Genomic DNA, 21357 nt, shown 5'->3' with positions numbered 1-21357 from the left:
GACGATGAGCTGTTCACACATAAATTTCGAGTCCTCGCAGAAAGGCTCGCGTGATTTTTAGGAATTCTCATCTGAAGGAATGATTTTTTCAGGGATTTTGCGAGGTCATTGCTCCAGGATATGAGATGCCCCTGCACAGTGAACACAGTCCGCCGGAATTCCGAGTGAATTCTGGTGTTTCTAACGCTCCGGAATTCGGAAGAGCGTTCAAGTGTCCATTGGGAAGCCCCATGAATCCCGCGGACAAGTGCAGTATTTGGATTCAACCTATCACGCTTCCTGGATCATCGTGAAGACGAAATGCTTCATGGTTTTTTGCGTTTCAAAACATTTTGAAGTATTTCAACTATGTATAAATAAATGTATTGTATATACGTTTGATGGAATGTAATCGCCGATGAAATATATTTTTAAATGGAGAAAAACTTTGATGTTGACCAATCAGAGCGTTGCTCCGCCCACTGCGCCAGTGGTTCTCAACTCAATCATTTTCAAATGAGAAAAATTATCATTTTGAAATTTTCTCTCTATTACTCAAGACGTGATGATTGAAAATGGATCACATAAAAATGATAATTCGTGTTGTTCAGCGGGATTAATGCACGAGGGTGTAAGGTTGGACATCGTGCCAATATCTCGCGCGTTCCCAATCCCCTCAATTGGATTTGAGTAATGAAATTGTGGGCTTTCGAGACACTCAGGTGCGGGAGCCACGGGAATTCCAGATGCAGTTGGTCTCTGACCTTCTAACAAATGGAAACTTCCTTTCTGTCATCAATTCAATAAAAATATTTTTGTAATTTTATTTAACGATTTAAAAAAAATTTCCTTCGTGGAACATTTATTTGATAAATTTGAGATAATATTGATTTCATTTAGCATCAACAAGTATTCATTCTATTTCAATGATTTTTTAGAATCATTTTTCAAAAATTAAGAAAATTCTTCAAGTTGGAGAAATAGTTAAGATTAGGAATAATTATTTTGAGGTTTTTGTAAGAGATTTTAGTAAAAAAAATTGATGGAATTTGTTCACCTGTGGATTTGGTGTTGATCAAGAAAAATGACAAAGAAATTCGAGTTCAACTGGCAAATTGAGGTGCCAGAATTTTTGAGAACCGGTGCGACATTCGATCGTTGGTATGAAGACAAGGAAACTACTGAGTATGAGCCTGATGCTCTCTTCAAAGTCGACGAGTACGGATTTTTCATGTATTGGAAGAGTGGTCCCAAGGTAATTAATAAATCATACTTAAATTTAAAAATATTCTCGACTCAAATGAAACTCTCCCATTCTCCATTTTTTCATAAACCTGAAATTTTCATTGAGCAATCTAACTGGCACTTCATTCTGGCCCCATTATTTTCAAATTCTACCTAAAAGTAAAACTCGAAGCAAAAAAAAATTTGGAAGATTTTTTAGGATTTGTTTTTTCGACTAATTAATTTTTCGACTAGATAATTTATTAATTTTGTTCTTGAATTAAAAATTATTCTCTACTCAAAGAAAATTCTCCCATTCTCAATTTTTTCATGAATCTGAAACTTTTAGTAAAAAATCTGGCTGGCAATCCATTCTGGCCCGATAATTTTCAAATTCTACCGAAAAATAAAATTTGAAACCGAAAAAATTTTGAAGATTTTTTCGGATTTTTTTCGGCTATATAATGAGGCGAATATCGACACCAGGACCGGAAATTATTGAGTAGAAATTTTTTCGTTCATAAAGAAAAAATTGTGAAAAAAAAAATTTCAGGACGGAGATGTCATGGAATTGGCTCAGGTATGCGATATCCGTTATGGAGGAACCCCGAAAGATCCTAAATTGTGTAATAAACTGAGCAAACATGGAACCACGGAGCAATTGGATGCAAAAAGTCTCACCGTCTGCTCCGGCTTGGATTACACAAATATTCACTATGAGCACATTGTCCTCAGTAGTCCAGAACAGGCGAAGGTATCACCCCCCACCACATTTTCCAAAAAATGCAATAAAAAAGATAAAAAAGACAATCTATGAATGAATAAAGACCAAAAGTAGTGAATAAACCAATGAATAAATGAATAAATAAGTCAAAGCACGATGAAACATCGATATTTCGCAATTAACTGATCAATTCCTCCCGTTTAAGGAATGGCAATCAGGCTTACGACTAATCACGCACAATACTAAAGCCAGCAATGTCTGTCCGATGACTCAATTGATGAAGCAGTGAGTACTCTATCAAAGAAAAAGGAATTAGCCCTCTCTCTTACCTAGTCTCTCCCCCACTCCCCCGAGTCCGCGCGCTAACGCCTTGTCCCCTCCAGGACGCTCCAGTACATGCTAGCGAGCGGTCACTGCAAGAGGGTCAACGCCTCCCTTAAAATCGTAGAAAAATCACTTGTCATTCACTCGTCTTCGCTTGCCTTCGATCAATTGGTTAATTAAATAATTAATTAATGCTGAAATTTGCTCATTTGTCTGCAGCTGTGAATAATAGACGGATAATTTGACATTTTATGTTCAACCTTGTCCGAAAAATACTCATAATTTCCACGAAACAAATGATAATTTCAAGAGGAAATTACGATTTTCTTGCCGAAAACTGTGTTATTGGCAAGACTAAATAATTTCGAGGGGACAATTTTTTTTGGGGAATAAATATTTTTTCCTCGTCAATGTAGTGCCGCTTAGGATTTTGCCTTGAAGAAAATTATTCTTGATTCATTGTCTCCCACGTTTTCAGTTGGATGAGACTCTGTTTTTCTGTGGACCCGAAGGGAAAAGTCCCAGTCAAGGTCATCGCCAAGACTTTCGCCTCCGGAAAAACCGAGAAACTCGTCTACCAGTCACTGGCGGAGGAGGGGCTTCCGAACGGAAAAGCAAGTGGACCAAATTTTTTCTTCAGCTAATGAAATAGATATTTTTGTCGGGGTACAGAAAAATTATTCCGACAACTGTTAATATTTTTTTCTATCGTTGCAGAGCGATAAAATAGATGTGGAAGCATTCACCCTCGATAAATTCAAGTCCATGTACTTCAAATTGTGCCCTAGGAATGATATCGAGGAATTATTCACGAGCGTGTGAGTTTTGTTTGTGGAAAAATTGCAAATAAAGTATAATATTTTTCAACATTTCTGCTGTGTTCAGAACAGGGGGAAAGAATGAGATCAGTTTATCCCAACTCGTGAATTTCATGAACGAGAAACAAAGGGATCCGATGTTGAACGAGATTCTGTATCCCTTGTACGATGAAAAGAGATGTACGGAGATCATCAATGATTACGAGCCCGATGAGAAGTTGCGAACAGACAGTAACTATGAATTATTTATCAATGTCACTCACTCAGGGACTAGGACTCTCTGAGGATGCATAAAAAATATTATTAACGTCCCGACCCGAAGGGAGGAAGTTATTGTAATGACCCCGAAAATCGAAAGTGGAAATTTTATATTTCCACATTTCATTTTTTTTTTTCATTTTTCCTTGCCATATGTACCCTATTCCAGTTTTTACATATTTGCGGTTTCATGGGTCGACTTCCTCTCCAACCGTATCGCATTGTACCCCAGTAGCTGTACCCCACGTACAGACTCTCCCGAGTGGAAATTCTGTTCAGGTCTCGATCAGAAACTGATCAAGTCCGATCCGAAATTCTGATCAGGCATGTTACGCCTCTGCCACTAAGGAAAAACATAAGGCAGGCTCTCCTGGTGACCAAGGGAAACCATTAGAGATATGCGGGTAGTATCGAGAGTGAAAAGTATTCGGTACTTATGGTAATTTTCTATTGTACCGACCGTCGGTGTTGGGCTGTTAGGTGCGACAGGGGAAATCGGTCATGAGTGTTCTCTAAATCGGGGCAAATTGTGTCGGAGAAAAGGAATCGCCTGAAGTCGAAGAATGTCCAAAGCCTGATGTTCCCTAATGCTAACCTCCAGTTCATACCTTAATATGTTGAGACAAATAAGAAATACAATTTTATGATTGAAATCAAATATGGGTCGTAAAAATGATCATTCGTTTGTGCAGATTATTGTGCAAATATCTCTGAAACTCATGGGTTTAAAGGAAAATGTTGTAAGAGCTTCTTTGTAGAGCAGGGAATTCCAAACAAGAGATGTCTTCTAACATTTTCCTCTAAACCTCTTGCTTTTGAAGATATTCCATGAAAAATGTACACATCTGTTTCCAACATATCACACTTTATCTCTGGAGTGACGATTACATTTTTTACAATTTTTTTATCATGGATTATCATGATTGAATTGTCTGTCTGATTGTCGATAAGGTATAAAAAAATTAACGAATAACGAATACAAAACAACGAATACTTTCCAGTCCCGTAACGAATACTCTCCCGAAGACTTGAAAGTAACTAGACTGCACATCCCTAGAAACCATGGAAAACCTTGGTCGACACGGGCGTTCATCGACCGAGCTTCATCGGAGAGCGTTTTCCTAATACTTCTCCGATGATTCTCGGTGTTTAGACTTCCGTTTGACGATTTCCGAAAGATTAAAAAATCCCAATTGCCCCAAGCCGGACTCGAACCCGCGCCTCATGGGTCCCGCCGTCCGGCCGAGCGATTTAACCACTTCGGCCACCGGGTGCCTAAAAAATATCGATACCTACAATGACTTTTTACATTACTTTCGTTCCCAGAAAGAATGTCGAAGGATGGATTCATCAAGTACTTGATGAGCGACGAGAATGCCCCAGTATTCCTGGACAAACTCGAAGAGTGGATGGACATGGACCAACCCCTTTCCCACTACTACATCAACTCGAGTCACAACACCTACCTGAGCGGCCGTCAAATCGGTGGGAAAAGTACTGTCGAGATGTATCGACAAGTGTTGCTGGCAGGTTGCAGGTGACTTCGAAATTTTGGGGTCGCAAGTGACCCCAGTGGCTGGTCGGGGAAATTTCCGTCTTCGAGCCCTGGTCATAAGCCCATTTTGCCCCGTAATCTTCAGAGATAATCGAGAAACAAATTTCAAGGTCAAAACTGTCATCTTCGATAATTCGATAAGGAATGGGGCAAAAAGATTTCATGACCAGTGTTTGGAGATGGAAATCTTCCGATCTGTGAACTGGGGCAATTATCGACCCCCAATCACTGGATTTCGAATTTCAATGAAAATGGTTGCCATTGAAGATGCGTGGAGTTGGACTGTTGGGACGGAAAAGGAGAGGACGAAGAGCCGATAATAACTCATGGAAAAGCTATGTGCACTGACATCCTCTTCAAGGATGTCATTGTGGCATTGAGAGACTGCGCATTCGTCACCACTGACTACCCGGTGATTCTCAGTTTCGAGAATCACTGTTGTCTGAAGCAGCAGTATAAGCTGGCGAAATACTGCAATGATATTCTTGGGGACCTTCTGCTGACTGAACCACTGAAAGATTACCCAGTTAATAATCAAATTTAGTTTTTGGAATCCAACCCCTCTTTTTTTAACGATTGGGAGTCAACTTGAAACCGAGCGCATCTCAGAACTCTCGTATTGCATACGGTAGGTCGAGTGGGGGATGCGCAGCAGACTGCGCAGTAGCCTCACTAATGAATCGACTCAATTGTCGCGTTCGCGTTGTCGGGCTGGTGGGAAAATGTCAAGGTTTCGCATTATATCAATGAAAGGCGCCGGATAGGTTTCGGACATGTCGAAAGGCTCAAAAACTCCCATGTCATTTACTTAGTTTATGAGATGTCAGAAGCCATTTAATTTACCAGAGCTAATTTACTTTTCCAATCCTGCTCATAGAGAATAATTAATAAGGACCCAGAATTTTTCCGTGAATATTATAAGAATTAAATGTCTATTTAAATACACGTATCTATAATTCTATTATTTTTCACGAAAGATTTCCTATACTTTGCAGAGTAATATTTCTTTTTCTCAAATGACAAAACTTATGAAATTGCCTATTTATCGCCAGACCGCCAACGGTCAAAATTAGACGCCAAACGGATATTGAAAATCGTCCAATCTGGCAAATTGGAGACGATAGGATGAGTGGGGGGTGCGCAGCAGGCGGCGCAGTAGTCTCACTAGTGAATCGGCTCAATTATGATGTTCGCTTTGCCGGGCCGGTGGGGATACCGGAGGAGTTCACAATATTCTGAACTGAAAAATTGGCTATTTATTCACGGAATATATTTTTTTGAGTATCAAGAATATTCTAGAAGATAGTTTAAACAAGAGGGGTTGGATTTTTTACGTGCAGTAAATTCAATACAATTTCTCATAAATTTCATCAATAGTTGGAGCCAGGCTGCCCTCTACCTCCTCCCAGAGCCCTCAAGCGCAAAATTCTCATCAAGAACAAGCGCCTGAAACCGGAAGTGGAGAAAGTCGAGTTGGAGTTGTTCAAGTCCGGGCAGTTCGAGGCGAAGGATGAAGTGGTGGAGGACCCGAATGCCCCTGCTGAGGCACCACCAGCAGAAGCCGCAGCTCCACCGCCTGGCGAAGGCGGGGAGGGGGCACCGGGCGAGGGGGGAGACGCCGCCGTCGCGACGCCCTATGGCGGAAGTACTATGGCCTGTCATCCCTGGCTATCGTCAATGATTAATTACGCGCAGCCAATCAAGTTTCAAGGGTTTGACGTCGCTGAGAGTACGCATACCTCTTGAATTATATATTTTGTTAAATGGGGTCGATAAAGACCCCATTCCATGAATCGAAAAAATTGAAATCGATTGAAAATTATCGATTCATGGTTCGAGATATTTCGAGACAATTGAATAATAAAAATTTGATAAAAATCGTTTGATTTTCCATTTTTACAATTTTTGTTCATGAAATATTTCGATAGATCGCTCACGACTCCGTGAGGAGGAGCGATCTAAAATGGAAATTTGGAGGAAAACATTTTTTTTTCACATTCCAGAGAAAAATATTCATCACAACATGAGTTCATTCTCCGAGACAGCGGCTCTGAATTATCTAAAAACATCGGCAGTTGAATTTGTCAATTATAACAAACGTCAGATGAGTAGAATATATCCAAAGGGTACGAGAGCTGATTCATCGAATTACATGCCCCAGGTGTTCTGGAATGCTGGCTCACAGATGGTTGCATTGAACTTTCAAACGCCCGATTTACCCATGCAACTCAATCAGGGAAAATTTGAATTCAATGGAACAACTGGGTATTTGTTGAAGCCCGAGTTTATGAGGCGAGCCGATAAGACTTTTGATCCGTTCGCCGAGGGTGTGGACGGTGTCATTGCCGCTTCCTGCTCTGTGCAGGTATTACGCCCACTTTTTTTCGTCTAACGGTTTCTTTTTTTATTTTTCTTGCTGACAAAATGAAAAAAAAGGAAATGAACAATTTCGCTTTCAGCGCTTGTGCGTAAAGTGCGATTTTGCGCACGCGGAGCACGAGTGATAAAAAAATGGTGGTAATATTCTTTCTAATTATTTAAGGTCATAGCTGGCCAATTCTTGTCTGACAAGAAACTAGGCACCTACGTGGAAGTGGATATGTATGGTCTACCTGCAGATACAATCAAAAAGGAGTTTCGCACGCGTATGATACCGGCGAACGGTTTAAATCCGGTCTACAACGAAGAGCCATTTGTCTTCCGTAAAGTTGTACTGCCAGATCTAGCTGTACTTCGATTCGGTATGAAAATTTTTTTTTCGAAAAAAATGTCTTAAAAATATTTTTTGTCATTTTTTTTCAAAAAAAAGTTTTTTTTTTCAATGTTTTTTTTCGAAAAAAAATGGAAAAAAGTTTTCTTCAATTTTTTTTCGAAAAAAAAATTGCAAAAAAAAATTAAATTCGGATAAAAAATTTGAAAGAAAAATTTAATTCGGATAAAAAAATTCAGAAAAAAAATTGTTGAAAAAAAAAATTACGTAAAAAAAGGAAAAAAATTGAAAAAAAAAATTGTTTCAATGTCCAATTTGTGATAGGGGTCTACGACGAGAGTGGAAAACTCTTGGGTCAAAGGATCTTACCTCTGGACGGATTGCAAGCGGGATATCGTCACATATCTCTGAAGACCGAAGCCAACTTCCCGATGGCACTTCCCATGCTGTTCTGCAACATTGAAATCAAGATTTATGTTCCAGACGGCTTCGGAGGTAATCTCAACGTTCTTTATGTCTCGTTTCCACGATAATTTTTACTAAAATATAGGAGAAAACTGAGACAACCGAGTTACGGTATTTTCACTAGGTGCGTTATGTATTTTGTGAATGGGTTTGTTAGAGTTTATAATGTTTCAATGTTCTCATCATCCCATCCACCAAATAATGACTTTTGGGAACGTCTAGATCGCCGAAAAAACGGTTATCAGAGAATAAAATCGATTAAACGATCGGAATGTTATCTAGACTTTATGGCGATGCTGTCGGATCCCGGTGGCTTCGCAAAAGCGGCTGAGAAGCAAGCGGAGAACATGAAGAATCTCGGTATTCAGCAGACCGAGCAGAAGAAGAAGGAGGAGGGGCCCAAATGGGGTAAGATATCCCACTTATCGTTTAATACATCAGCGGTAATTAAATGTAATCGTTCAATCAATTACACCAGAGGAATTCAAACCCGAGCCAATTACTCTGGATTCATTGAGGCGTGAAAAGGCATACAAATTCAGTAAAAAACAGTGCAAGGAGTTGGATACCATGAGGAAGAAGCATAAGAAGGAGAAGGAGACTATGTTAAAGGCCCATTGTGCTGCAATGGAAAAGTTGACGAAAGGAAAAGAGTAATTATCAGTTATGTTCTTGCGATAGGAATTTAATCATCTGTCTAAATTAATTCTCCATTTTGAATTCTCTTTAAAAAAACCATAGGGGAGGGTGGGGTAAAATGGACACTTTAGACTTTTTTAAAATTATTCATAACTCAGAAATAAATTGATCAATTGAGCATAGTTTAGGCTCGTCACAAAGGGAAAAAATTGCTCTTTATATTGGAGGAAAAATTATTGAATTTTATCAACATTTCAACACCTCATTAACATTTAAAAAAAAGTCAAAAGTGTCCGTTTTACCCCAACCTCCCCTACGGAAATATATATATATTCTGAAAATTGTATATTTTATGAATGGAATTGGCCTATAATATATTATATAATAATATATATGATGATATATTATTCCGTATTAATATACGAAAATATACAAACTAAATGTACTTATTATATTTATTTATTTTTTATTGTATTATCATATTATATATTATTATATAATATATTATACTATATATACAATATATTATAATATGAATTATAATCTATTATATGATAATTTTCGATATGAATAATCAGAAAATTTATATATGGATTCAATTATTATATTATAATATATTACTATAATATAATAATAAATTTTCTGGTTATTTATATTGACAATAATCCCGGTTCCCCTCCTACCTCATCCAAATCCCATCCAATAATTTCCTATGACGTCACAAAGATGTGGAACGCTATATAAATTCCCTTCTTTAATGTAAAAATACATTAATTATGTAATATATTAGTATACAATATATTTTTTATATATTTTTCCATGGGGGAAGAATGTAACGTTTTCTATCGGTAATCTAACCCGCCGGGCTACACTTGGGATTATTTCTGTCCTAAACTTGAATATCTTATATGTTTAATGATAAAATATTTTTAAAAATAATATTTAAAAAATTAAAATATATCTACGAATAAAAAAAATGGTAAATTTTTTTTTTTCCAGTAAAAATGCGATATTGGCAGACGCAAACGTGAAGAAAGTCGTAAAAGAACAGACTCAGCAATGGTCGGAGTTAATGGGAAAGCACAGGAAAGAAGAGTGGGAAATGCACAAGGCGCATATTAACGCTGGTAAAGACGAATTCAAGAAGGCTATGGAGGCTGTGCAAGCTGCGCAGTTGAAACAATTGCAGATTAAACAAGACAAGTGATTATCGTCGCTAATTATTATCTATTTAAAAAAAAAGAATAATTACTGGAAAAATTAATTATTTGCCACAACTCAATTTTGGATTACCCTTTGTAAAGAAAAACCTTGGGCAACAGCTCGAACGAATGGAGAACGTAAGGCGGTTTTCACGAGTGCAATCGTCTTGCGTCGAATTTTCATGAAGCCCGCCAAGCAAACAAAAGAGAATTGAATGCCATTCTATGAATCATGAATAAACGAATCATAATTGTCCAAATAATGTAGGTCAGAGGAAAATAGAATAATTCTACTTTCTTAATGTTGCGTTTACTAAGGTTTTCTTCGAACAAATTTGATCAGAATTAATAGCTAGAATTATGAGATAATCTCACATTTTTGACGTTAAGGATAGGAGAATGTGAATGCAATATAGTGAAAATGATGATCGATTTTTTCACTTTGAATAAATAATATTAATATCCAAATGCAAAATTTATTATATGAATAAAAGGAAGCTGTGACTCAATATTCCAAATGAAGTTTTAATTTTCAATTTGGAGCTGAAAACACGAGATGACAGTATTCTAAGCACGGAATTATATTGATGAGATGAACAACAGATTAATTGAATTACCGTGTGAACAAACTAAAAATTGATAACAGTGTGGGTACGCACTTTTACCATCAACAAACATTGAATTGAATTGTAATTATGATTAAAATCTTATTCAGTGAGCAGAGGAATTAGAACATGAGCAAATAATTTATTGTAATGTGAAAATTTAACAGCTGAAAAATTGGGACACATGATTCTCATCGGTCGTATTGCTTTTTGCAATGAGAATGATTATAAACAATCAATTGAAAAAATGGAAATTCATCACCATTAAAAATCACAGAAATAATGGAAAAAATCGCTGGAGCCAGCCCCTCGAGTCCTAGAGACACTCATTCCCAACACAAATCATCTTCATTTTATTTCTTCCAGGGATTCCAAGGAGCTGAACGCAAATCAAGCGAAGGTGAATGCCGAGACAGCGAAAGACGTCGCCAACGACAAAGCATTGAAGACAAAGGGTGACAAGGAGCGTAGACTCCGTGAGAAGAAGCAGAATAACATAAAGAAATTCACCGAGGAGCGAAAAACTTTGGGGATCAGACAGGATCGCGAATCGAGTAAAATAAAGACACTGCACGAAAAACAACTGGCGGATTTGGACAAGACCATAGAGAATACTTTGGAAATGTACAATCAAGCCGCCATGAACTACGAGATATCATCAAAGTGCGAGTTTATGGTGTAAACACGATCGATGAGCGAATTTATTTGAATTATTTGAACCCAATGATTCACGTTTTCCTGAATATCTAGGGATCTTGATCTGCTAGGGGATTGAGTCAAGATTTGCGCGAGCGCGAGGAAAATTTCCGATCCGAAACCCTGGTCACAAGCCCTTCCATTCCCACAAATGGTTTAGTTACGATCAAATAACATAACATTTAAAGTAGCTCTACCCTGACGGTAAATTCAAAGATTATTGAAAACTGCAAGAAAATTGCAGAAAACTCGATTAGATTCAGAATTCTAATTTTTTTCTCAATTTAATTATCGTTTTGGTTTTTTAATGAAGAAATCAGTAGCGAAGCGGTAAACCGGGTTAAATCGATGTTGATTTTTGGCGAGTTTTTGATGAATATCTTGGAATCTAAGAGAGACAGAAAATTTTTTCTCATGACCTTATTTATAACCCGCAAGTGGCGCTACAAAAAAGGTAATGACAAAAATTTTTCTATCTCTTTTAGATTCTGAGATATTCGTCAATAACTGACCAGTAGTCAAATTCGACTTAACCCGGTTTACCGCTTCGCTACTGAAATGTTTAAAAATCAGGATTTAACCTAGTGTCTTATGTGAAAATCAACATTGCCATTGTAATCAAAGATTAAAATCTGAATTTTTTTTTCATTAGATGTGAAAAAATCAAGAATTTTTTTGACACATAAAAAATAATCCACCGCTTTGCAAACAAGTTCTATTATTTATTTATAAGAGGGAAATGTTTCGGGATTTCCGGGACAGTTCCGTAAAATTTCCTACAACCACATTTCGCTTCGGAATTACGGAAAAGACGTAATTTTTATTGAATATTTCTCCGTGTAGTTGAAAAATTTAAAAACTGAAAATATCCAAAAGTACAGGGTAGCCCGGCCGAAGGGTAGAGCTACGTTAAGATTTTTATTCAACGTGACTAGGGTAAGTTACCCAGTAGATGGACACTGCCCGATAGATGGACGAGCTACTTTTGGATAGGAAATTACGCAAAAAAACACTGAAATGTGAATTGTTGCTTTGAATTTTCACTGACTGTTGTGATTCTTAACCCCTGAGTGACGATTTTTTTTTCGATCAATTTTTTTTTTCATTTGCTAAAAAACAAACGTCCATCTACTGGGCGGTTTTCTTAGGCGTCCATCTACTGGGCAGTTTACCCTATTTGTACAATGTGTATTTACAACGTCTTATTACATTTTCATTTGTCGCAGCCTCAGCCCGCAGGCTTTCACATGCATAGGGGAAGGTAGGGTAAAATGGACACTTTTGACTTTTTTAAAAATATTCATGACGTGTTGAATTGTTCATGAAATGGAATAATTTTATTTTTCAATTGAAAAACAATGATTCCTCTTTGTGATGAGCTTAGACTGAGCTCAATTGATGAATCTATCTCTAAGTTATGAATATTTTTATAAAAGTCAAAAGTGTCCATTTTACCCCACAATCCCCTATATATATGAAGTTTATGGTCGATCTCTAACATGGACTTATATGATTTGAAGCTGAGGCTATGAGTTAGGGAAAAGCGATAGAAAAACCCTAAGATACGATCAAATGCAATTTCAGAGCTTCAAATGTGGACTTCGATTTATCGCAACCACTGATCGATAAAAATCGACTTCTCACCAGTGTCTGGAATCGGAAATCTCCCTCGCTATCGATCAAGACAAGAGATGCAAATGCATCACATGACCCGTCATATGAAAAAATGACAGTCATTTTTCATCTATATAGATGAAACTTAATTTTTTTCTCGGTCAATTTTCAGTTGAATTCCTTTTGTATTGACCTAATCCGCATTTTGAAATGGGAATCACGTTTTTTTCCATCCATATAGATGAAACTATTTTGTTTTATTCATGACCGTCAAAAATTGGAAATTAGTTATGACCGTCATTATGCAACTATACAGATGGTTTGACAACAATTTGGTTACAAATGATTTGTGACAATCATTTGTAGTTGGAAAATCTGTGCGTCACATGACCGTCATTTTTTGGTCATATGACGCGATCTAAAAAATGACGGTCATTTTGCATCTATAATCAAGACCACCCCCAGCCCTGCATACCCCGCAGTTCCCGAGATACCCCGAGAAATGTGAAAGAAAGCCAGAAATAGAAATTCTCACATGTTTCCAATTTATTATAACCGATCCCTCGATCCGACTCACGACTCATGTTAATCAACTGTTTTAAAATACTTCATTCGGTTCCGCATAGAACTGATTGGTCTCCTACCAATGTAATAATAAAGAAAATCAAACAATGATTAATTCGTGTCTAACTCAATCATCAAATACCGAGTGTTTCCACTCAAAAATCTCAACTTGTCACGATTATTTCCACTTGCATGTCTTTCCCGCTCATCACTATTTTTTTTTTCTTTTAACGAAACCGATGAGTCACGGAGTCCCTCGAGTGTGCGGGTCTTCCAGTGTAGTTTATCCTTCGGGGGCATCCCCTCTCCACGTGATTTCCACTTGTATCCGTTTCTCCCACTCCTGAGAAGGAGGAAAAGGTTCCGCTGGGACTGGAAGGCTGTACCTTTTTCACCACCTCTTCGCCGGCTCATCTCCACGAGTCCCGGGGGTCTCTCAGTTCGGCGCGAACTGTCCGACGGATTGCACGTGTCATTCGTCGGACCAAAACGTAAATAACACGTGCGAGGAGAAAAATCATTCGAAATATTTCGCTATCGCTTCTTTATTACTTCAATAATTTGCGAGCAAATCGTCTAGTGAGGAACTTATTACAATTTATATGTTCTACTACTATGTAATGATAAATTGCCAACAATTACAATTATTAATAATTATTGATAATAATTATTAACAATTATTATTATTAATAATAATGGTTATCAATAATTAGTCATTTTAATTGTTGACAATTTATTATTATTAATGATTAATTAGTTATTATTAATTGTTAATTTATTATTATTATTTTTATTGTCAATTTACAATTTATCATTACATCGTAGTAAATCATTACATAGTAGTAGGTTTTTTCCTCATTTCAAGCTACACTGTTAGAAATTTCCTGAAATTTCACACGGAGAGAAATAATTAATAAAAATGACGTATCTTTTCTGTAATTCCGGAGCGAAATGTGGTTGTAGGCAATTTTACGGAAGTCACGGACTTTTTCCGGAGCGTTCCGTAATTTTTATCTGAATCTCCTGTGAAAAATTACGATACCGTCACTTGAATTTTCTGAGTCGATTCCGTAATCGGTGAGTGAATTGTGAGTTCCGTAATTTTTACTGAACATTTCTCTCCGTGCAGTCACAGCTTCATCTGAATTCTCAATGTTGTAAGTTCGAATTTAATTTCCAATGCAAATGTTCATAAAATTCCTCATTCACCTTGAAAATTCAAGAAAATTCGGTTTTTCACGTTAAGCGATCATTGATGTTTCAATGAAAGCTTGAATTTTCAAACTCACTGTGAAAATTAAATATCAAATGCAGCAGAATTTTTACTAGATCGAGAATTCAGGAGAATTTTCGCCTGAATTTTCCCAATTTCCAACATTTTTCAGTGCCGCGTCGATCTGGAAATCGAGAATTACTTGAATATTCAAGAAATTAAGTGATTCCTCAGTAAAGAATATGCAAAAATTTCATGTAACTTTGTTGTTAAAAATTTGCACACAATATGAGGGCGACTTTTTTAGAGATGTGGGAATTTTATTGGGAGTTGGTGATGTCATGGTACATCTGACGGAAGCAAAAAGGTGTTACTGATCCAAACAATTAATTGCTAGGCGGGGGATCAGAGGACTGACCCCATGGGGTCAGTTGGCCACTGGAGATATTGCGGGCGATGATGTTCAGTGGCAGTCACAGTTTCATTGAAAAAAATGTTCTATTCATAAAATTTGATAGTGGAAGAATCCTCTACTTTTTCCTAGAATTTTCTCAAACAAATTTAAATCTTCAAATAATTTTTTCAACTAAAAAATAATTGTTAATATCTGCTGTTCAAATGTTTTTTATCGCGTAAAAATAACAGAAAAAAATATTTCAAACTCTCCAAATTTGTTTATAAAAAATTGATCAATTTGCAAAAAGAAAATTTTTCATTTTTTTTCGGTTTTCAGGGTTTAAAGAAGAGAAATAAAATTCATAGAATAAATGTTTGTAGTGTGGATTACAGTGTAACATATGTAGGTGCATTGAAGTGCAACGAGAACGTGTAAATGAAGACACTGAAAGTAATAAAAAATGAGATCGCGTGGTGCATTAACTCGCGGACAATTAGATTTAAAATGTGGAATTATTTAAACCTGTTCAGGGTATTACCAGACGTCTCGAGGATGCCCTAGAACGCGTGACACTCTTCGCACGGGTCACACGTTGTTTAAAAAAATTAGAGCAATTTAAAAAATTATTTTCAAATCGTTTCCACCATTTTTCATAACAAAAAACCACTAAAAATCACGCTCGTTAATTTTTTTTGCAATAAAAAAATTACAGACACATTTTTAACAATAAAAAAAAATGTTCCTGATTCTAGAAATAAATCCAACAATTGGAAATTAATTTTCATTAAATGTAGACGAAATAAAAAATAAAAATAAGTGTTTTGTGATATTCTTCAATGACATAGGAGTTTTCAACGACTAAAAAAAAGTTCTGAAAAAGTTATTGAAGAAGATAAAAGATTGGTCTTCGGTGAAATAGTGGAATGTGAAAATATTTTTTAAAAAATTATTATTTATAATAGTTACTCATGAATAATTTTTTTATTATTACTTACAAATTATTGTTAAAAAATGAGAGTAATTTTGAATTGATAAAACTGTCGAATTGTGCGTGGATAATGGGGTTGTGCGAGACCGTAGCTTTTTTGAGGCTGCTGCCCACATCCGGTTATCACATTGTGTGGACATGGGACGCCGGAAATGGAACAATGATCAGGACGACGACGAGTGCCTCATCGGGATCGGATTGCTTCGTTGAGTTGGTGAATCTCGTTGTCGTGATCATCTCGCTGATCGCGGCATTGTTGTTTATCATCAACTATCGATTGACGTATCAGCGGAAGTAAGTGAATTTAATCGCAGAATTTAATGTAGTGCATTTTGTTTCAGTTCCAGTTTATTTATCAAGATTTGAGACAAAAGCCCGTCAGTATACGAGAGAAGTATACAAATCTCTCTGTATTATAAAAATCCAAATCGACTTCTGGTGATGAAAATAAGGGTTACGAGGGGCAAATAATGGTCAGAAGGGTCAGAACGTGGGTCGTAAGGGTCAGAATAAGGGTCACGATGGTCAGAGTAAGGGTCGCGAAGAGAAAATAATGGTCAGGTGGGTCAGAATGCGGGTTCTAAGGGTCGTAAGGTCAGAATAAGGGTCACGATGGTCAGAGTAAGGCTCGCGAGGGGAAAATAATGGTCATGTGGGTCAGAATGCGGGTCATAAGGGTCAGAATAAGGGTCACGAGGTTCAGAATAAGGTTACGAGACACAGAGTAAAGGCCACAAGGGTCAGATGGATCAAAATAATGGTCAGTAGGGTCAGAATGAGGGTTATAAAGGTCATAAGGGTCAGAATTAGGGTCATGAGGATCAGGGTAAACACCCCGAGGGTCGGTAAACGCCCCGAGGGTCAGCTTAAGGGTCACGGGGGTCAGATTAAGAATCATGAGGGTTAGAATAAGGGCCACGAGGGTCACGCGGAGCGTGCGTAAAATTTCACTTTGCGCACAAGTGATCAAAATCAATAATTTAAATCCAGAAAATTCTCTAGAAAAAGAAGATCTTCAAAATTTCGGAGCTGAGCATAAATATCCCGTAAAATATCGGAAAAATATCTCAACAAAACGCAATGTCTCAGTCAGCATAGCGCATAATTCAAAATTATATAAATTCAAACCCGTTAATTCCTCAGTTGCGTCACCCACGCATTCCACCAATGTCGATTGATCGCGCTTAAACCCCCGGGATTCCCAAGGGGCCTCAAACATCTGTTTAAGATGCAAGAGAGCGCGTGACTCAGACCACACGTTGCGGCTGAGTACAAACAAACCTCCACTCATGTCTGACGACTTTATTCAAAAATGACCCAAAGTGATGACTGCGCTCATTCATTTTTTTTTTCCAACCACTCGGTGTCGAGGAACCACTAACTACGGACACGTGTACATCTCCCAGGACAGTCCGACGAATGTACCAGCGGACGGGGGAAAAAATTGTTTCATTATCTCTTCAAGTACTCGAGATATTCGAGAAACGAGTTTTTCAGGGTGAAAACTTGTTTTCAGAGGATCTCCTCATTTTTAATGGCAAAAGTGTTTTATCACGTGGGTTTTCGCACTCTGCTATCTTAGTTTATGCCCAATGATTTTTTATCTTGTAGCTCGTCAGATCTACGATTTATTTATAGATGAATTTACAAAATCGCCATTTTTTTGTGGCGAAAAAATGAAAACAAGGGGGAAACTTATTTTGTCTTTAAATAGCATAGATATTGTTTATGATAAACTACTACTATAATAATAATTCATGCATTCAGAAAATCTGTGGGTACATCGAAGTAGAAAATGAGAATAGAAGCAAAAATAAGCAGATAATGGAATTTTGTTATAAATTTGCTTTCGAATCAATTTTCCTTTCTTAAATTCTTATTTCACAATTCTCTTCTTCTATTTTTTCATGTCATAGTTCTATCATCAATTGAAACATCATCAAAATTTTTGCGTATTATTTTGTTCTGTCAAATGATTCTACATTCAGACCCTCTCAAAACTCGAATTCGTTTTCAGTCCGAGTTTAATTGAGGTTCAATCAAGGTTTAATCAGTGTATAGCCGGGATTTAATCAGGGTTTATTCAGCATTTAGCCAGAGTTTAACCCAGGTTCTGTCAGAAGTTAGTCGGGACCATGAATCAATGTGAATAAGTATTCAACATAATAGACTGGTACCTGAGTTTAATAGAGATAGAGATTTTTATATAAAAAGCTCATGACGATATTGTGTAACTTGATAAGCAATGATGCTGTTCTCACCATTTTTCAACTTGATTAAGAAGCCATTGAAATATACTTTTCAAGCCCTGATTTAATTGCTATTACTGATGATTCTTTCAGTAATCATGAAAACCCGATTTTATCTTTCAAATCGCATAAACAATGTGCTGTAACTCAACAACGAATTGTGCGAGCCCCATCATTTCTGATAGAATCAAAAGGGTATTGTTATCAATTTTTTGAGCCATCACTAATTCCATTATGATGACAATTTTTTGAGTGATCGTTGAAAAATCTATTTTTGGAAAAATATCAATTTTTTCGAATCTATGAAAAATTCAATTCTGATTGGGGTCAATGAATAGAGCTTATTAAAGTCTATATTGATGGAAAAATTCGTGAAATTCAATTGATCCGTTTTAAGAAAATTTCGAAAAAAACAAAGAAAACAGGCCTTATTTAGTTACATTAACACAAAAAATTGGAAATTTAAATTTGAGCGGTTAAAAAGCTTCCATTCCCAATCAAAAATATTATATAAATATTTAATTTGAAAAATTTCAACAGATGCACAAGTAATCTACTGCCCCTGCACAATGTCCGGAGTGTCCTCTGCCTCCTCCTCCTCCTCTTCCTGACGCTGGAATTATCCGAGGGCTTAATAACACATTCATGGCTGCCCCCGTCGATCAGTCTTGTAACAATAATCATCTGTTGGTTTTTACACCGTGCCACTGAGATTCGTGATGGCCTGGGTCTGGCTGTGTCTGGTGGTGCATTCAGCACTATTGCTGTCGCCAGATTATGGAGATTAATTCATTTAAATAGTTTGGAACTGGACCTGGGGCATGTGAGGACAATTAGCACATTGGGAACAGCGACTGCTTGTGGGGTTTTGGCGGTTGTTGACATCTACGCGCTCTACCGCATCGTAAGTTATTTTTCATTGAGGGGAGATGGGAAAAATTGTGGGGAAAAAAATCATCGTTACTGATCCATTTTGCCCCAGTATTTTAAGATTTATGATGGAAGAAAGAAAAGTTTTTTTTTAATGGATGATTCGTCCCCAAGACTTCATCTGGGTGCAAGAAGAACAAGTGGACAATTGCATTTTTTAATAAATGAGTAGTTATTGCTTTTTTAATTCCCATTTCACAATTCTCTTCTTCTATTTTTTCATGTCATAGCACTATCATCAATTGAAATGTCATCAAAATTTTGCGTATTATTTCGTTCTGTCAAATAATTCTACGTTCAGACCCTCTCGAGACTCGAATTGGTTTTCATTCCGGGTTTAATCGAGGTTCAATCAAGGTTTAATCAGTGTATAGCCGGGATTTAATCAGGGTTTATTCAGGATTTAGCCAGAGTTTGACCCAGGTTCTGTCAGAAGTTAGTCGGGACCATGAATCAATATGAATAAGTATTCAACATAATAGACTGGTACCTGAGTTTAATAGAGATAGAGATTTTTACATAAAAAGCTCATGACGGTATTGTGTAACTTGATAAGCAATGATGCTGTTCTCACCATTTTTCAACTTGATTAAGAAGCCATTGAAATATACTTTTCAAGCCCTGATTTAATTGCTATTACTGATGATTCTTTCAGTAATCATGAAAAAATCGATTTTCTCTTTCAAATCGCATAAACAATGTGCTGTAACTCAACAACGAATTGTGCGACCCCATCATATTCTGATAGAATCAAGAGGGTATTATCAATTTTTTGAGCCATCACTAATTCCATTTTGATGACAATTTTTTGAGTGATCGTTGAAAAATCGGTTTTTGGAAAAATATCCATTTTTTCGAATCTGTATGAAAAATTGAATGTTAATTGGTGTCAATAAATAGAGCTTACTAAAGTCTATATTCATGAAAAAATTCATGAGACTCGATTGATCATTTAAAGAACACTTTTCAGTCAAAGAACACTTTTCCCACAAGTGTCGAACCCCATTTTTTGTCACGAAAAATTTTCTCCGCTCCCCCTACGAAGCAAAGATAATGAGAAAGATGTAAAATTTAAGGCCGGGAAGAGGCGCAAGGAGGGGAGAGGAGGCGTGAGTTATGCTTCTCCAAACAGCAGATGCAATAACAAACAGTGATGAATAAATCTTACGGTACGTCTGGATTTTACAGATGGAGAGGAGCAAGCGATACGATATTCGTGGATCCGGAAATACACGTGCATCTTACAGGCATTCACAGTCGGTTCTACTGAGTAAACTGACTTTCCACTGGGTCGTTGGGATTCTTTTACGTGGGTACAGGGCAACACTTGAACTCAATGATCTTGGGGATCTACCCGAGGAGGAATCAACCGTTATACAATTTGAGAAGTTTCGGAGAATTTATGAGGACCAAAGAGTAATTTGAGAATCGTCTTTAGTTGTAGCAATAATTATTTTATTATCGTAATTGAGTGGTTTATTTTCATGCCCTGACGATGATGAGGAGGTAGGAGATTGAGACCGATTTTATTGGAGAGCCGGGGAAATTTTCACAAGTGTCATGGAGTTTGTGTTTTATTTAGATAACAGGAGGTTGATTTACAAAATAGAATGCACGCTAATTGTAGGAAGAAGCGAGCAGTGAACAACCCTATATCTTGAGTATTGCGGTGACCTATTAACTACGTCCAGTTGACCATCTTGAAATTTCGCGAGGGTTGATGTTATTTATCAATGAATTTAAATGACTTTTAAGTTTCACTTCTAAATTGTCTGCAATGCGATTCATGAAGTCATGGATCATTTCTGTGTTGGATCTAATGTGGAGGGAGGAGATAGGGGTGCCATAGTAGGCATTATCAATCACACGGAGAAATTTGTTTCGAGTAACTTGGAATTTGGCGATGTGGGTGGGGGCTGCATTGTGCCGGACGGAGCACCCATAGGTTATTACCGGCCTGACTAATGCCTTGTACAATTTGAGTTTAGCTTGAGTCGACAGGAATTTGTTTTTAAATAGGTAGTAGAGCCTACCCACGATGGCTTTTGCTTTTTCATTCGCGATGTTAATGTGTGTGCACCATCAGAGCTTTTTTGTGAAGGGTGAATTCGAGGTGTTGTGATTCCTAGAATCAATGATTTCCTGTGATTTCTTGCATGATTTCTCAATCAGAATTGAACCTCACGATTTCTCTTGATTTCTC

The 21357-nt window shown here is 37.1% G+C and overlaps 3 protein-coding genes and 1 long non-coding RNA gene across 4 annotated transcripts in view; 3 read left to right on the top strand and 1 right to left on the bottom strand.

Annotated features, from left to right (window-relative positions):
• Window positions 1–293, top strand: part of LOC114841301 (endothelin-converting enzyme homolog) — a 2425-nt gene extending 2132 nt beyond the window's left edge. Inside the window, exon 8 of the mRNA XM_029126215.1 lies at window positions 93–293. Coding sequence (XP_028982048.1) covers window positions 93–293 — 201 coding nt within the window. The remainder of the gene's footprint in view (window positions 1–92) is intronic.
• A 770-nt stretch (window positions 294–1063) lies between these two features.
• Window positions 1064–11447, top strand: LOC107039743 (1-phosphatidylinositol 4,5-bisphosphate phosphodiesterase). The gene is made up of 16 exons (XM_015259506.1): window positions 1064–1234; window positions 1757–1957; window positions 2133–2212; window positions 2730–2865; window positions 2969–3069; window positions 3137–3300; window positions 4654–4864; window positions 5150–5408; window positions 6260–6611; window positions 6886–7247; window positions 7425–7623; window positions 7917–8087; window positions 8340–8465; window positions 8536–8710; window positions 9696–9899; window positions 10870–11447. Exons 1-16 carry the CDS (start codon window positions 1064–1066, stop codon window positions 11183–11185), a joined length of 3228 nt encoding a protein of 1075 aa, XP_015114992.1. The 3' UTR covers window positions 11186–11447.
• The window catches only part of LOC107039746, a 58631-nt gene continuing 45241 nt past the window's right edge, over window positions 7968–21357 (bottom strand). Inside the window, exon 3 of the long non-coding RNA XR_001460973.1 lies at window positions 7968–8043. This is a non-coding gene — a long non-coding RNA (uncharacterized LOC107039746). The remainder of the gene's footprint in view (window positions 8044–21357) is intronic.
• Window positions 15334–21357, top strand: part of LOC107039742 (ATP-binding cassette sub-family C member Sur) — a 24477-nt gene continuing 18453 nt past the window's right edge. The window contains exons 1-3 of the mRNA XM_015259505.2: window positions 15334–16269; window positions 18765–19128; window positions 20343–20570. Coding sequence (XP_015114991.1) covers window positions 15956–16269; window positions 18765–19128; window positions 20343–20570 — 906 coding nt within the window. The 5' untranslated portion in view covers window positions 15334–15955. The remainder of the gene's footprint in view (window positions 16270–18764; window positions 19129–20342; window positions 20571–21357) is intronic.

This window comes from Diachasma alloeum, unplaced genomic scaffold (genome assembly GCF_001412515.2).
Source record: "Diachasma alloeum isolate Michigan unplaced genomic scaffold, Dall2.0 Dall_scaffold_00307, whole genome shotgun sequence".
NCBI classification, from domain to species: Eukaryota; Metazoa; Arthropoda; class Insecta; order Hymenoptera; family Braconidae; genus Diachasma; species Diachasma alloeum.
Note: the sequence above shows the minus strand (reverse complement) of the source record. Positions and strands in the feature narration are given on the sequence as shown.

Bases quoted from the DNA above. Each gene is read 5' to 3' on its own strand.
- LOC107039743 (XM_015259506.1), top strand. From the start codon at position 1,064: ATGACAAAGAAATTCGAGTTCAACTGGCAAATTGAGGTGCCAGAATTT. The intron at 5,409-6,259 runs GTTAATAATCAA...TTTCATCAATAG, and splicing joins AACCACTGAAAGATTACCCA to TTGGAGCCAGGCTGCCCTCT. The intron at 7,248-7,424 runs GTATTACGCCCA...TAATTATTTAAG, and splicing joins CCGCTTCCTGCTCTGTGCAG to GTCATAGCTGGCCAATTCTT.